This window comes from Solanum verrucosum, unplaced genomic scaffold (genome assembly GCF_900185275.1).
Source record: "Solanum verrucosum unplaced genomic scaffold, falcon-dt-bn FXZP01000277.1, whole genome shotgun sequence".
Lineage (NCBI taxonomy): Eukaryota > Viridiplantae > Streptophyta > Magnoliopsida > Solanales > Solanaceae > Solanum > Solanum verrucosum.
The window spans coordinates 2,253,951-2,269,655 of NW_026019945.1; the positions used below are offsets into that span (position 1 = coordinate 2,253,951).

The following is a 15,705-nucleotide window of genomic DNA, read 5'->3' on the forward strand; positions in this document are numbered from 1 at the left end:
GTACAAAAATGAAAAATGATATTATGAAATCGTGAATTTTAATTTTGAGTTTTCAATATAAAAATTACTATTATAAAAAATACTTTATTCTTTACAAAATTTGAATTAAATTTGTATTTCATTATGAGTATCGAGTCCTGTCCTCTTATGACGCAAGAGAAGGGTGAGTGTCTCATTTGTCCCCTTTTCTATGTGACCAAATTTTAACATAAAACTACTCCAAATGTTTTGCCTATTTCTTGAAGTATACAAAAGGTTTTCTCTATATTAAGTCTGGCATTTTGCACTTTTTTTTATTATAACACCACTAAACCAAAGTTTAATAGTTTAATTACCCCCTTATTTACACTGAAAAAGACTCTTCAACCCCCATGAAAATCATATTTTCCTTCTTCATCATTTGTCTATTGGTGAATTCTGAGTCCATTAGCCGTTCTGATTTTCCAGAGGGATTCATCTTTGGAACTGCTTCTTCAGCTTATCAGGTTTGTTATTACCCCTTCGTAATCCAGGGGCGTATTTACGTTACAAGTTCAACAAAATTCAGTAGCTTTTGACTCAGGTTCTGTATATGAGTCAAAAATGAACTTAGTATTTATATTTATTCAAAACTCAATAAGCAAAAACTATTATGATTCAGAACTCATAAACTTAAAATCTTGAATCCGTCTGTATTTCTTTTGGTCTTGTAGTTTGAAGGTGCTGTGGATGAAGGAAACAAGGGTATTAGCATATGGGATACTTTCATCAAAAGACCAGGTAAAATAGTTTATTCGTAATCATCTCATCTAAAAGTTTCAATACAACACATTTTTTTTTTATTTAATTATTTATATCTTCAACGGCTTAATTAGAATTTCTTGAACACCTTTTTCTGAATGAAATATCCTAGTACTATACTTTTTAAAGTCTGATGTATTATCTTGTTTCTAATTCTATAGGAAGAATACTGGACTTCAGCAATGCAAACACAGCAGTTGATCAATATCATCGTTTTCAGGTAAAAGTTCCAACAATTCACTTAATATGAACGAAAAAATACTATATTTTAAATTAAACATTATTAGAAACACAAGTTGAAATATTTAATTTTTGGTTAAGGTACTTTATGGATAAGTAATGTCACCTAATCATATCTTAATATGCACCGACTATTTTAAAATAAATACAAGAGAACAAATGGGACCTATCATCTTTAAAAAGATAAGAATAACAGTTGCTTCTAGTACAAAAAAATAAAGGGAAAAAGGTACCCGAAATGGTATATAGATAACCTCTGTTATCTTTTGGGACATTGATATCCCTGACGTCCAAAATCTAAAGCATATATACCCTTTATACTAACGGACATACACGTGTCATAATCTTATCCACCGATCCGACATTTATTAAATATCGAATCGACGAATAAGATTGTGTCGCGTGTCCCTATTTAGTCTTCCGTTAGAGTGAAAGGCATATATGCTCTAGTTTTTGAACAACAGGGCAATAATGTCCCAAAAATATGACGGAGGGTATCTGCATATCATTTACGATAGTTTGGAATATATAATCCTTTTTCCCAAAAATAAATAATAGAGGCTAGAGCCCTTTTGTGAAAACTAAGTTTTGTCTGACCCAAAAAAATAAAAAAATAAGTATGTTTTGTTGTTATTTAACCAACTTGTATGAGATGACTTAGCTTTGACAATATTTTACAGAGCGACATAGACTTGATGAAGAATATAGGAATGGATGCCTATAGATTCTCAATTTCTTGGACACGAATTTTCCCAAGTAAGATTTTATCCTTTTATCTTCATTTACTCATCCTTTCGAGTTTAAGTTATATACATCATCATCAGTATAATGAAACATGTCAATCTTTACCTTTTGTAGTGGGTAATAAATTTCATTTTTTAAGGAGACTTACCATTTTAACGACCTTACATGTCACAGATGGAACCGGGGAACCAAATCCAGAAGGAATTGAATACTACAACAATCTCATAGATGCCTTACTAGAAAAAGGTTCAATTAAAGTATAGAACAAGCTATATGAAAATCTAAACTTTATATGAAGCTAATTATTTAATTATTGTAATATGATCAGGAATTCAACCTTATGTAACTTTATTTCACTGGGATCTACCACAAAAGCTTGAAGATTCGTACGAGGGATTTTTAAGCAATCGAATAATGTATGTATAGCTTACAGTCCTCCAGACAACGGAGAAGTTGAGAATTTCGTTAATAGTGTTGAAAATTTAATATATAACTATCAAAGATAATCTTTTCACCTATAATGCACAATATAATTTTCCGACAAAAGGTGTTCAAACTGATCACAAAGTTTATTGCATAAGTGAAGTACAAATTTCCAGCTGATATATAAACTCTTATTTCATTGCAGAAAAGAATTTGAACGATATGCTATTACCTGTTTCGAAGCATTTGGAGATAGAGTGAAGCATTGGATCACCTTTAACGAGCCTCACGGTTTTTCAATTCTAGGTTATGACTTTGGAATTCAAGCTCCAGGAAGGTGCTCTATTCTTTTGCACTCTTTCTGCAGGAAAGGAAAATCATCCGTTGAGCCATATATCGTAGCACATAACATTCTGCTGTCTCATGCTGCTGCTTATCATGCTTACCACAAAATGTTCAAGGTACTTCAGTTCAAACAAAGAACTTTTTTGATAGATTTGATGACTATTGAGTTAAAAAGAGGGACGTGAAATAGTGTATGGACATTCTGTTCTTATTTAACTAGTATTCCAGGTAGTGGCGTAGCCATATAGACTGAAGGGTGGTCAAAATTTACTTTTTGTAAATATATACTAAATCTTGAGTGTTTTTTTTTTTTTTGCTTCGCCACTGATTCCAGGCAAGTCAACGAGGCATAGTTGGGATAGCATTAGATTCTACATGGTACGAGCCACATTCAGATTGTGAAGAGGACAGAGCTGCTGCAAGTAGAGCGATGGATTTTGGACTTGGCTGGTAATTTTAGTCATGTATTTCTAATAATGTGAATGGAGTTACGAAGAAAATTGAGTGTAACGTATCGATTTAACATAAACAAAGTGACTCAGGTTCCTTGATCCACTACTACTTGGGAATTATCCTCTTTCAATGCAGAAGTTGGTGGCTGAAAGACTGCCCAAGATCACTCCCTATGAGGCAAAAATGCTGAAGGGATCTATTGATTTTCTTGGCATCAATCACTATACCACATTATATGCACGGAACGATAGAGTAAGGATCATGAAGTTCATGTTGCACGATGCTTACTCCGACTCTGCTGTGCTAACTACTGGTAAGATATCAAAACTAGTACTCACTATTTAAATTGGACTATTAGTTAGCAACTGATCATCACCTTTGTTACTTCAGCTTACAGGCGTGGAGTCGCAATAGGAGAAAAGGTATGCCTGATTAGTTGCTTCATACGTCTATATTTGAGAACTGCTGATCGTTGTCCTAAAGATCATGTCATCCTCCAGGCTGCATCTGGTTGGCTACGTATCGTCCCATGGGGAATTAGGAAGTTGATGAATTACATCAAAGATAAATATGGAAACCCGTTGGTGATGATTACTGAAAACGGTAAGAAATGTCATCCTGCATAAGAAACAAACAGAACATGAGTACCAAAAACTTGAACTACTTGATTTCAGGTATGGATGAACCTAACAAATCACATATAGCGTTAAACGATGCTTTACAAGATGAAAGGAGAATAACTTACCACAGAGACTATCTTTCGAATCTCTCTGCTGCAATAAGGTGCTCAAACTTCAATTTATCGCAGTTTTTTATTACTATGTTTCGAGTTTCTTTGTTATTCTGTTCTTACATGAGAAAAAAAATCACATGAATACAGGGAAGACAACTGCAATATCAAAGGTTACTTTGTTTGGTCACTACTTGATAACTGGGAATGGAACTCAGGTTATACTGTAAGATTTGGACTATACCATGTAGACTTCAAGAATAATCTTACAAGGACACCAAAATCCTCTGCTAAGTGGTTCAAAAGCATGCTTACATCGGAGAGATATCTGAACGCGTTATTATGAAATGTGTTTTTCATTTGATTTCAACGATGCTAGAAGCGAATTAAGATGTTACTGTAGAGTTTGAACTATGTACATTAGCATCATTGTTTGCTGAAAACTGCAACTTCATTCTTATATATACCATAAAGAAACTGTCTTGTTTAACAAAACACACAACTGCTGAATGCAAAGATCAACTTCAATGGCATTGAGATGACAAAGCCAAGAAACAAAAAACAGAAACATTGTCTATAATGATTTTATTTTTATTTACAAGCCACTTCCACAAGTCATTGGACCAGAAACCCTCGACGAAAACCTCAGAACCTGTTCTAGAAGAAACTGTAACACTTAGTCATGTAAGTTCCGGCAAATTCAAATAGTTTTAGTCATGTAAGTTCGGCAAATTCAAATAGTTAAAACTTTGAAGACATCATTAGTGACTGCGTTTTGAGACAACCACCATCATAACCATGACTGCCAAAGCCATGAAAGATGCTCCAAGTGTCTTCTCCACCGCGCCAAATTTAGCACTTCCATCAGCATCAACAAAAAACTTGTTGCCTCCAAAGAGATTGTTAAAGAAATCTGACAAGCTGTCCATCATACTAACCACTGTTTGTGTCACTGTTTGTGTAACATTCTGCAAAAAGCTTGTAAAAGAGTTCCCGGATTTAGACTCTTCCGCCTTAGATTCAGAAAACGGCTTCCATGGGGATGATTCAGAAAAGGAAGCAGTATCAGCAACCGATTCATCTTTCTCTTGATCCAAGTCGGGGAATGATGCACCTGCAACTATGAGAATGTAGTAAGAAGCTTGATCATTATGAGAGATTCGAGGAAAATCAAGGACATACATTTCTCACTGGATCTCTGTGACTCGAGGAAATCTTGAAGGGCTGGATTTTGCAGTACTGCATTCCACACATTTGGGTCACAAGCAATTGAAGCAACAACGTTCTGGGAAGGAGAAAAATGAAGTCAATATTAGCAGACCTAGAATACTCATAACCTCCAGACACTACTAAGACGGCACTCCAAAGAGCTTCATGAAGTTATTATGAGTGTCTACTGTCTACTCAGATGCCAACAATTAACACCAAGAAAATGCATAAGAAATACCACTTTTAGATCTATAGAGCCTGAACCCATCTAAGTCACTTTATGCTCATGCTTCGCACTAAAATGTGAATAAAGAAAGCTAATAACACTAGCCTTCCTCCAACCAACGAAATTGAATAAATCAACGAACTACATTTTGACACCAGAATTTTTTTTTTAAAAAAAGTTTAAGAAATACCTAGCATGAGAACCACAAGGGGAGGGGACGTTATCTAATACTTAAACATTCTAAGAGTCGAGTTATCTTGACGTTGAGATCTTTCTGCTTCTTCAGAAATTTTAAGGAAGTATCTTCAGTATTGGACTCAACTCAAATATAGCTCTTCTAGATGTCAACATCTAGAGAGGAGTACCTAAAGAAAAATCAAATGAGCTGAACACTCTCAAGTATGAAGAGCTCTAAATTTTCTTGTCACTAGCAAGAAAACAGATCCTGTTTGAGGAGATTTCACAAGTAGAATTAGGGGCTACCTTAAATAGTTCCACTTTTTATGTTATAACTACAATATTAGTTCAGCTTTTGTTGACTGGATCTTCTTATCTGGTCAAATTGAACACATTCAGAATCATTCCTCACCCTAGTAACGGCTTATACTGAAGGATTAAAATAAAAAATTGCAATATCCAGTTTCTATGACATGAACATACAACACTAGATAGAATATGAAAACTAAGAGACTTGTAGACAAAAATGACAAAGAAGAAAACCTGAGCAGCAGGAATTTCACTCAGAATCCTATATGCCTGAACAGCATGTTTCGGCACAGACTTTGTGACTATAGTCTCGCTGACAACACAGGCTTTGGAGACGGGCGATGAGCATGAGCCGGATATACAAGATCCCCCATATCCATTAGCAGATCCAGACATATATACCCTGTAAATTTAACAACAGTTTTGAATTCACACTATGTAAGTAGTTGTTTACATCTTCTATTAGAGCAAATATATCTGTTGGAATATAACAGCAGAGTGACACTGAGAAGTTCATATGGCAACCTAAGTCCAATAGCCTTTCAAATCCCAGATCATTAACCTTCTGGGTGCTTAAGCTAAAGGTTGATGGAAGTATGATGAAATGCCTAAGCATACCAATATTAAAAGAGTGGAACAACAATCGAATTGACAAGTTCATTTTCATTTTTCCCTTCACCTATTTCAGGTCCAGAACTTAAGTTTCTCCCTTCACTGACACTGTCACACAGAAGAGCGCACTTGGACTCTGGTAGTGTCACCCAACCATAGTACTTATGAGCATGCATAGCTTATGACATGGAATAAGTTAGAAAGGCGGATTTTTTTAATTAATCCAAAAGGCCTTAATAGCACAAATGACTTGCTTGATCTCCCTTGCCTAATACTCCCCATTTATGTGGCACCCTCTCCTTTTAGACCCTCCCAAAAAGAATGTCACCCTTCCTTATGTAGCAACTATGTAATGGCATCATCCTCATTTCATACTTATTGAGTTCCACTTAACACTTTATAATGAAGAAAAGTCAACTAAAAGTAAGTACCAAAAGTGAATTTTATAAGGGCAATTTGCTAAATAGAAGTGTCTTCCCTTAATTCTTAAACTCTATATCAAGACCAACAATGCCACATAAATCGGAACTGAGGGAATAGTATGTATGTACAGTAAATGCTATCCCAAGGTGCTTCTTTACAATCAGTTTTAAGAGTTATATCTCCTTTTCAAAAGTAAAGTTCATATTGGGATAATTCAAAGCTACATGAAAATAAGGCAACATAGAATTGGACATTGCAATTTTTCTACTACGTGTCCCGTTTTATTCTAAAGAGCAACAAATTGTAACTTTATTCGTTAATCGAATCAATCAACTGAGTAATCACTCAATCACCGTTAAGTTTCACAATAAAAAAAAGCAAAACCATACCACCAAAATTAGCTTTCAGACTGGAGAGGCTAATGCTCTATGGTGACTTAGAACACAAAAGACTTGCAATTTAATGATTATAAACACAAACAAAAAGCAATACTTCGCATAGACACTAACAACAGATAACAAATTGATAAGCAAATTTGCAGGCAGAGTAAAAAACAATAGCAGAGTAAATAGCAGGAGAAATGAATTATACAGAGCATCTTTGAGATCAGAAGTAGCCTCTGTAGCTTCCTGAAGAGAAGGAGCTCCACCAAATACGAGTCGTGGCAGCGGTTCACCAGGATTAACCATCATTTCTTCCTCTCCGCCGGCCATCTCCCAGTCATCAAAATCAGAAACCATCTTAGGCACATACGACACATCCGATGATCCACCGTGAGAAGCCGTGACCATAGCAGACTTGACATCTCCCGATGTTGACGATATACCTGAGATCGACACCGGACGGGCGACGTTGCGTGCGGCTGCGTAGACTGGATGCTCCGCCGTCACCGAGCGGAATCCGCTGTTGGCAGCGGCGGCTCCGGCGACCTTCGCCGCTGCTCTGAATGCTCCACCGCCACCCATAATTTTCGTAATTGTCTATTCGAATTCGACGAATGAGGCAACCCTTCAGCAACGAAGAGATCGATTGCGTATAAGTTTTGGGCTAAACAAGGACTCTGACGATGGGACACGTGGCGATCAAGTGTTACTTGCTTAGTTAGCAAGATATTTTTAGGATAATGTTGATGGAGTATTTAATTAGACTATTATTTTATTTGAATGAATTATGTACATATTAGATGTTTAGGAAAATATAAATGGTGTATTCAGATCCAAGAATCATTAATGTATTCATTTTCAGACGTCTTAATTTTAATAAAATTAATGAAGCCTAAAAGTGATTTGGATTCACCGAATAGAAGATTATGAGAGTTATAAGTATAATTAGAAATGATTTATATTCCTAAAAAGCTAATTTTTGTGTTTAATTAAGCGAATCTTGACTAATTATCTCCTCTAAATTTCCTGAAATTTTGATGAAGGGCCTAGCGGGCTTTACCTTGTGCCCATTTAGAACCAACATTTAAGTTGTAGCAAGTTTATATAAAACTTACAAATCTAGCTACTTCGAAACTAAACTTCTATCATATGCGATCAAAATTATAAAAATCATGTCTAAACTTTAAAAACAAACTTTGATATATTTGGGCTTGACAAGGCTAAACTTTAAATATGTATATATGACTGAATATATTTTTTAAAAAGAATTGAACTCCTAATTTGCAGTCAATTTTTCCAAACTTTGACAATAATTTTCACTTTAATATAAACGTAAGTTTATAGTATTATTTTTAGAAAGGTAATAATAATCTACAAAGTTAACCATTTTTTGGTCAAAGCATGCAAAAGATTTTGCTTAAATCAAAATGACTATTAAAATGGAAGTTCTACAAAGTAAAATCATGACAAAAGATTGATCATATAGAACACCTCAATTTTTTAATTTTTGTAAAATTAAGTTTAACTGTTATAATCGAGTAAAACTTATCATATTGTCTATAAGTCCTCCTACTTTCTACTTATGTCAAGTCTCCTACACCCATCGGTGACTTTTGAACTATTCTAACTGGTTTTTGAAACTAAATTAAATCTATATATTCTTATCTTTTTATGACATTTGAGTTAGGTGCACCTCAATTCTTATTCATCAAATGTTCGATCCCATCTTAGTTGGTGATGGAACTAATTATATTTTTAGCTGATGTTTGCATTAATTCCTATGTCTTAATTTAATTTTTAGGTTAAAGTAGACCCCAAAATCCATTTTATATCAACCTAAGTTATACCAAAAAGTATATTCATTTTCTCTTAAAAAAATTATGTACCAATCACTAACTTTCATTATTTTTTTCTAATCAATGTTGATATTCTGGTTGTTTCCAATTAATTTTTTTACTAAATTTTAAATTCTACTTAAAAGGTTATTTGCCTTTTTCTTGTGATGATGGGCTTTTCAATCATACAATTGGGTTCCAGCAAGACCAGCCTTAAGGGCCCACTTATAATAAGTCCAGCAGAAAACCCATAAAAGTGGGCCACACTCCAAATTCCACATGGGCCCGTTGTACTCCCGTCTCCTTTTTGCATGGGCCCATCTTACGCACGTTACGAAAAAGCATCCTATGATATTTGCAGGCCATGAAAAAAGTGAAAAATACACAAATAGTCAATTTCCGGTTTCTATAATTGAAAAATAGTCGACATCCTGAAATATTACTTATGAAACTTTAAAAACTCCAGTATAGGATATAATGTCGAAAAATGGAGTGTTAGCTTGATACATTATATAAGGTATATGATTTTCATTAGTGTTTTATTTTTCGATCTCCACTGCCGGAGAAAATGTGTGTGAGTACACACTAAAACTCTTTATGATATGGTATAAAAAGCTCTTATAAGTTATACTACGATATGTTAATCGTAAAAATAAAGACTCTTAGAGAATAGAGAAACTATTTTTCGACTCGTAAGAGAAGTAAATAAATAACAAATTTATAAAACTAGATCCAAAAATAGGAAAAAAGATAGTATTTGATAAACCCAAAATCTTTACAGCCGCACCCCCAAATCTCATTTAGAGTCTAAAATAAACCTATAATCAAGCCTGGTAATTTGTACTTAACCCCCACCCACCCACCCAACCAACAAAATCCATAATTATTATGGACATTTAATAATTTTCCAAAAAGGGCATTTCTTTATTATTGATCTTCAAATCCCTTCTCCTTCCTACCATTCTTCCTCAAAACGCCTGCATATTCCACGAAAAAAAATAATCAATTCTTAAATTTAAACAATTAAATCTAATTTATTTATTCAAATAAAAATAATGAAAACTACTTGACACTAGTACTAATTTCAGAAAAATGTTACTAAATCAATTCATTTCCAGAAAACAATTCAGAAAATCATATGGAAAACTAGTACAATTCAACTAAAAAATAACATTTGTTCCCTCGATATTAGTGAAATTCCATATATTTCCAACCCAAAAATAGCAAAACAAAAAACTATGAAAAAAATTATTTTTTTATAAAAATTGACAATTGATTGTTTAACAGGGATATGGGTAGAGTATACTTAAACCAGAGATCTCGAGTTCAAACTCGACTATACTAGAAAGCAATTTTAGCTCCTAATGTTGGAATTCTAAAACATTAATGAGATCCCAATACGAATACCAAACATCAATTACAAATTAGTCAGACTAGTAAATTTCGAATATGAAAAAAAAAAAACAGAGGAATAAAATTACCATCTGGTTTGCAATTAGGTGGATCTTCAAAAAGTGAAAGAGAGAGTTGTTTATGAGCCAAACCAATATCAAAAAGTATAAGACCAGATAAAGGATTATCAACCACAATTCCTTTAACTGGTAGCCAAACAAAAAGCTCTTGTTGAGAAAATCCTTCAACACCACCAAGTGAACCATAAGTCAGATTTGCTCTTACAACACTGTCATATAAAGCCATAGTATCAAATTTAGCCAAACAAGGCCCATCTAAAAACACTTCAAGAAGACCAGAATCTGATAAATTGTAAGATTTCACTTCTTTAGGAAGAAGTCCTGCTGGTAATCCTTTTGATTTTAGTAAATCATGAATAGACATAGAAGAAGTAGCAAATTTACACTGTAAAAAACAGAGGAGGAAGAAGAAGAGCAAGTGTAAAATTAGTGTAAAATTGTTTTGAAGAAAAGACATGATGAATGATGAGAGAGAGAGAGAGAGAGAGTGATTTTTTTGTTTCTGGGTTTTATGTTTTGCCTTTTTGATGGTTTAAGGAAAAAATTTGTGGAGGGAGATTTGGGAGAATAGAAAGATTATTTAGGGCAAAAGAGGATTTTAAGGCTGATTTTACTATGTTGCCTTTGAAGATATCATCTACACTTGAATTGATTAGGTAAAAATAAATATTAGTATATTTTTGCTTCCTTAATTATTGTGTACCTTTTGTTATGGGTAGATATGATTCAATAGATATTGAATTATTATTATATTGAGATTTTAATATTTTGATATTTGGTATGTATTTAAAAATTTCTTTGGTATTTTGATATAATATTTGGTTTTTTTATTAAAAAAATATTGAATATTGTATAAACTAGGACTAGTACAAACACAATTATTTAGATATTGAAATTTTGATTAGAATGTATTTTTCTTTTTGTAATTAATTGAAGATATCATCTACACTTGAATTGATTAGGTAAAAATAAATATTATATTTTTGCTTCCTTAATTATTGTATACCTTTTGTTATGGGTAGATATGATTCGATAGATATTAAATTATTATATTGAGATTTTGATTTTGGTATGTATTTAAAAATTTCTTGGTATTTTGGTATAATATTTGGTTTTTTTATTAAAAAAATATTGAATATTGTATAAACTAGGACTAGTACAAACACAATTATTTAGATATTGAAATTTTTATTAGAATGAATTTTTCTTTTGTAATTAATTGATGATATTGTGTCTACTTTGGTTTGAATATATTTTTAGATGTTTAAGATGTTAGTATGTGATTATATGTAAGTCGAAGTTGAATAATTTTTTATTATTAAATTATTGTAACACAAAATATCATAATGGAACTTAAATCTATCGAATCGTACCAAATGAATTTCGATATGATAATAGTAAAGCATTTTTGAAAATCAAAATTACCAAACTGAACTTTTCAATTCCGACAAAGTATATCTAATTCCTAATTAATAGAAATATGTTTTTTCTTTTCTTTGGGTAGGAAATATACTATATTTGAGATATCATAGAGTTATATTATATCGAGTGTGAAACAATACTAATAATAATATAAGCTTAATACAACATCAATAAAGAATGATTTAAAAATATATATTTCAATTAATAAAAAATTACATTACTTATATTATTAGTTGGATATCTCAAAAACTAAAATCTTCAAATTTTAATAGTTGAGAGATCAAAAATATTACTGGAAGAAAAAAAAAAGTTGAGTTGATTGATTTTGTTTGCCTTTGCATTGGGCCTTAACGACTTTCAAAGTTTCAATTATTTTCTCCTTATAATAAGGTCCTGGGGTCACTATGAATTATTATTCTACGTCACGCTGGCTATTATATACACTTTGTCTGCCTTTGATATTTTTATTTATTTTTCATTTGAAATATAATATTTGTATTTGAATTTGATTAATTTAGATTTATATATTGTATGGGCACATTATTTATACGGTAGTTCTGAACATTTTTTTATCGTTATTCTTAAAAATTAATTGAAGATTTTTAATTAAAAATTAACAAATCTTAATCAGTTCATCACAATCGATATGGACTGCTTTTGAAATATTTGATATCATTATCCTGTCAATAATTTACAAGGAAACTTCCACTTTCACACTCTATGAATATATTCCAACATCAAATTTTTTAAAAATTACTCCATATTTATTTATTTATTTATTTTATACAGTAACTCTTTTTCTACGTAAGCATCATTTAATTTTCTGTATTAGTACTAGGTTTCATTATTCAAAGTGGTCTCAAATAATGATCTATTACCAGTGACAATTTATTTTCTATTTCCTTAAAGAATTTAAGTTACATACATCAACGAGGTAAAAAATATATAACAATTTAAATAACTATAAAATAAAAATATTAATTGATAATCTTATCAAAGAAAAAATAACCAACCTACTATTATAAATTAACTATAATATATGAAATTACAATATCAATACTTATATATAACTTAAATCATTCTTAAATTGGTTATGTTGATGTGATTCTACTCCTCATACAATCATACGTAATGAATATGTAGATGGTAAAACGTGACAATGAAATTTTGAGATTTTATTATATTCATTAGCTATACAGTAGTTAACATAACAATGAATTTTGGATTTTTTTTTCTATATATACATAATTACACTCATATTTATTAAAAATAGCAGTATTTTTTCGTTTATCAAACATAGCAGTATCTTCTGTTTATCAAATGTGAGGATCGATCCAATAATTGTTAGTGCAGATCTTTCTCATTAGACCAACAAGGGTTGTGTTAGAGTCGTAAGTATTCCTTCATCCTTAATCAGATGTCTCGAGTTCGAGTCTCTTAGTTACGAAGTTCTTTCTCATTAGACCCCTAGAAGTTGTTAATTAATAACTTTTTTTAGCTTATGACTTCCATGTATAACCTATAGTTTTCAACTATGACCTATTAAAACATTGGATGCTATTAAATAGAAAAATAACTCATATCTAAAATGTTTTTCTTTATTAATGTACCTTCTCCTTTTTCATAGTCAAAGTTAAAGTGGTAATGCCATTTTTTCTTTGTCCTATTTAAGTGGTAATTATTAATATTGCGGTACATTAAATTATTAAATTAGGTGAAGCAATTCTATGGAGCTTTTAATACTAAATTTTGAAATATAGAATTGTAAAAATATTAAAATTTTAAAATGTGTTGGCATTTTCTTCTGTCTTGTTCTTGGGAGGAATGTCTCTGTTGTTCCATTGATCATTGGCTTGACTTTAATATTTTTTTACTTTTTCTTATAATCGTACAAAATTCAGATTTTCTTAATCGTGGATAGTTCTTTTGTCTAGTTGTAAAGCAATATAATATATCCTTTCTGGCTAGTGTTGACTATTTTGATAAAAGAAACACTTTATAAAATGAATAAAAAAAGACATTTCAATAGACGGCAAAATTAATTGTTTGGCAAGGTTATAGCGGGATGGATGAATACCTTCCCCTTTCGATTGAAAGTCTCAAATTCGAGCGATATGAATGAAAGTCTAAAAATTGATAAATATTTTTACCTTTCGATCGAAAGTCTTGATTTTGAACTATGTAAATAAAAGAATTTCTTTTGACATTTTTATCTTTAATATATGTTATATATATATATATATATATATAACATAAATCTAGATTAATTGGTTCTAAAGTATATTGTTGAGATAGGTTAATTTTAAAAAAATATATATTACTACAAGAAATAGAGTTTTTTCAATCGCAAATCAATAAGAAGTTCATTGAAAGAAAATATATTTTTTAAAAATCAATGATATGTTTATACTCCCTCCGTCCATTATTACTTGCCATGTTGAGTTTTTCGAAAGTCAATTTGCCTAATTTTCAAAGTTAAATTAGATTATATTAATTTGATATTTAAAAAAAATATATTCAAAAACTATACGAAAAGTAGTATAAATTACATTTTTTTTGCATTTATATCAATACAATGAAAAAATATATTGTCAAATATTAGTCAAAGTTTTCATAGTTTGACTCTAAAAAAAAACTATGACAATTAAAAGTGGACGGAGATAGTACTATACAACATGGTTTTTCCATTCATTTCCTTCCAAACCAGATCAGTAGGAAAACCCACGTTGGAAACAAATTTTCAATAAAGCTACCTAATTTTTTCGTACGAAAACATTGCTGTATTTTTTTTCACTGGTTCAATCAGTAATAATTTATATTTTAATTATTATTATTAGTGAAAATTTTGAATCCGACGCTACTATGAGAAAGTGGTATCCAACCCATTGGGAAAAAGGGACCGGCAAACCAACGGAGTCAGCACAAAAACAAAAACAGAACAAACCCTTGGGATTTTCAGAGATTTGAAATTTGTCGTAGAAAGAGATTTTGGAAAATGACACACCCATTTAAATCTATCATAAAATACCGTGTGAAATATACTATGGACTGAGAGTTTCAAAAAATGTCAATAACAGCACTATTAATACTTAATAATAAAACAAATCTTTAATAATGACATCAAATATTAGTAAATAATTGAATTTTGAATATATTATATACACACAAAATTTAAGAAACGCTTAGCACCGCCCCAAGTCAGGATATTTTAAATAATCTAAAAAAGAGCAAGGTCTAGCTGCATTATATATTTAGAAGCTTCAAATTTACTTAATTTCTTGTCTTTGATTTATTAGAATTTTTTTGTAGCACATGACCATTTCTATTTGAGAACAAAAAAAGAGTTATTTGGAGGGGTGTGTGTATATATATATATATATATTATTTTATTTTATAATTCGGATTTATACGTTAATCTACAATTTAAGCACTAAATTTATAACACCCTCATTTCATATTAATTGACCTCTATATAAAAAATAAGTATATATATTTCATTTCACTTGTCTAACTAAAAAATTAAGAAAGGTTTTTTTATATTTTTTTCTTTTTAATTTCTACTATTAATATTAAATTATTAATCAAATTTAGAGTTTCAAAATATCATTAGTAATAGAATTAGTTTAGTAAATATACTCCTAATAAATTCTTTTAAATGGTCATGCTAAATCAACATATGTCAAATAATACTCATTCTATCCCATATTAGTCGATGATATTACTAATAAGAGGAAAACCCTATTATTAAAGGAGATTTTTACAACTGAAAAAAAATAAAAGAGGAGATATTGAGAAGAAAATTACGAAAGAATGAATTTAAATTTAATCAAATCTCAATATACAACTATTATTTACGGACACATATTCATGAATAGTTGTAAGTTGTAACACATTACCTATTAAATTAAATTTCTCATTTTAA

General features: G+C 31.0%; 3 protein-coding genes across 4 annotated transcripts; 1 reads left to right on the forward strand and 2 right to left on the reverse strand.

Moving 5' to 3' along the window:
• The first annotated feature begins 241 nt into the window (after window positions 1–241).
• On the forward strand, window positions 242–4,179 carry LOC125809352 (putative beta-glucosidase 41). Its single transcript, XM_049489011.1, has 13 exons — window positions 242–485; window positions 693–759; window positions 942–1,000; window positions 1,701–1,776; window positions 1,939–2,010; window positions 2,093–2,180; window positions 2,393–2,648; window positions 2,867–2,982; window positions 3,075–3,298; window positions 3,376–3,407; window positions 3,486–3,588; window positions 3,660–3,768; window positions 3,866–4,179. Exons 1-13 carry the CDS (start codon window positions 372–374, stop codon window positions 4,059–4,061), a joined length of 1,512 nt encoding a protein of 503 aa, XP_049344968.1. The 5' UTR covers window positions 242–371; the 3' UTR covers window positions 4,062–4,179.
• Window positions 4,180–4,272: 93 nt separating this feature from the next.
• LOC125809363 (uncharacterized) lies at window positions 4,273–7,758 on the reverse strand. 2 transcript variants are annotated; one of them, XM_049489021.1, is made up of 4 exons: window positions 7,263–7,758; window positions 5,871–6,039; window positions 4,898–5,000; window positions 4,273–4,835 (listed from the first exon to the last, which is right to left on the reverse strand). In XM_049489021.1, the coding sequence occupies exons 1-4, from the start codon at window positions 7,634–7,636 to the stop codon at window positions 4,477–4,479; spliced, it is 1,005 nt and encodes a 334-aa protein (XP_049344978.1). In that variant the 5' UTR covers window positions 7,637–7,758; the 3' UTR covers window positions 4,273–4,476. The 2 variants fall into 2 exon arrangements, with proteins under 2 accessions (XP_049344978.1, XP_049344984.1); XM_049489027.1 differs by having other exon boundaries at window positions 4,273–4,829; window positions 7,263–7,699.
• Window positions 7,759–9,749: 1,991 nt separating this feature from the next.
• LOC125809375 (uncharacterized) lies at window positions 9,750–10,833 on the reverse strand. Its single transcript, XM_049489032.1, has 2 exons — window positions 10,371–10,833; window positions 9,750–9,866 (listed from the first exon to the last, which is right to left on the reverse strand). The coding sequence occupies exons 1-2, from the start codon at window positions 10,816–10,818 to the stop codon at window positions 9,817–9,819; spliced, it is 498 nt and encodes a 165-aa protein (XP_049344989.1). The 5' UTR covers window positions 10,819–10,833; the 3' UTR covers window positions 9,750–9,816.
• Between the last annotated feature and the right edge of the window lie 4,872 nt (window positions 10,834–15,705).

Bases quoted from the DNA above. Each gene is read 5' to 3' on its own strand.
- LOC125809352 (XM_049489011.1), top strand. From the start codon at position 372: ATGAAAATCATATTTTCCTTCTTCATCATTTGTCTATTGGTGAATTCT. The intron at 1,777-1,938 runs GTAAGATTTTAT...TACATGTCACAG, and splicing joins TTGGACACGAATTTTCCCAA to ATGGAACCGGGGAACCAAAT. The intron at 2,011-2,092 runs GTTCAATTAAAG...TAATATGATCAG, and splicing joins AGATGCCTTACTAGAAAAAG to GAATTCAACCTTATGTAACT.
- LOC125809363 (XM_049489021.1), bottom strand. From the start codon at position 7,636: ATGGGTGGCGGTGGAGCATTCAGAGCAGCGGCGAAGGTCGCCGGAGCC. The intron at 6,040-7,262 runs GTATAATTCATT...TTAAATTTACAG, and splicing joins TCTGATCTCAAAGATGCTCT to GGTATATATGTCTGGATCTG. The intron at 4,836-4,897 runs GTATGTCCTTGA...ACATTCTCATAG, and splicing joins ACAGAGATCCAGTGAGAAAT to TTGCAGGTGCATCATTCCCC.
- LOC125809375 (XM_049489032.1), bottom strand. From the start codon at position 10,818: ATGTCTTTTCTTCAAAACAATTTTACACTAATTTTACACTTGCTCTTC. The intron at 9,867-10,370 runs GTAATTTTATTC...TGGAATATGCAG, and splicing joins ACCTAATTGCAAACCAGATG to GCGTTTTGAGGAAGAATGGT.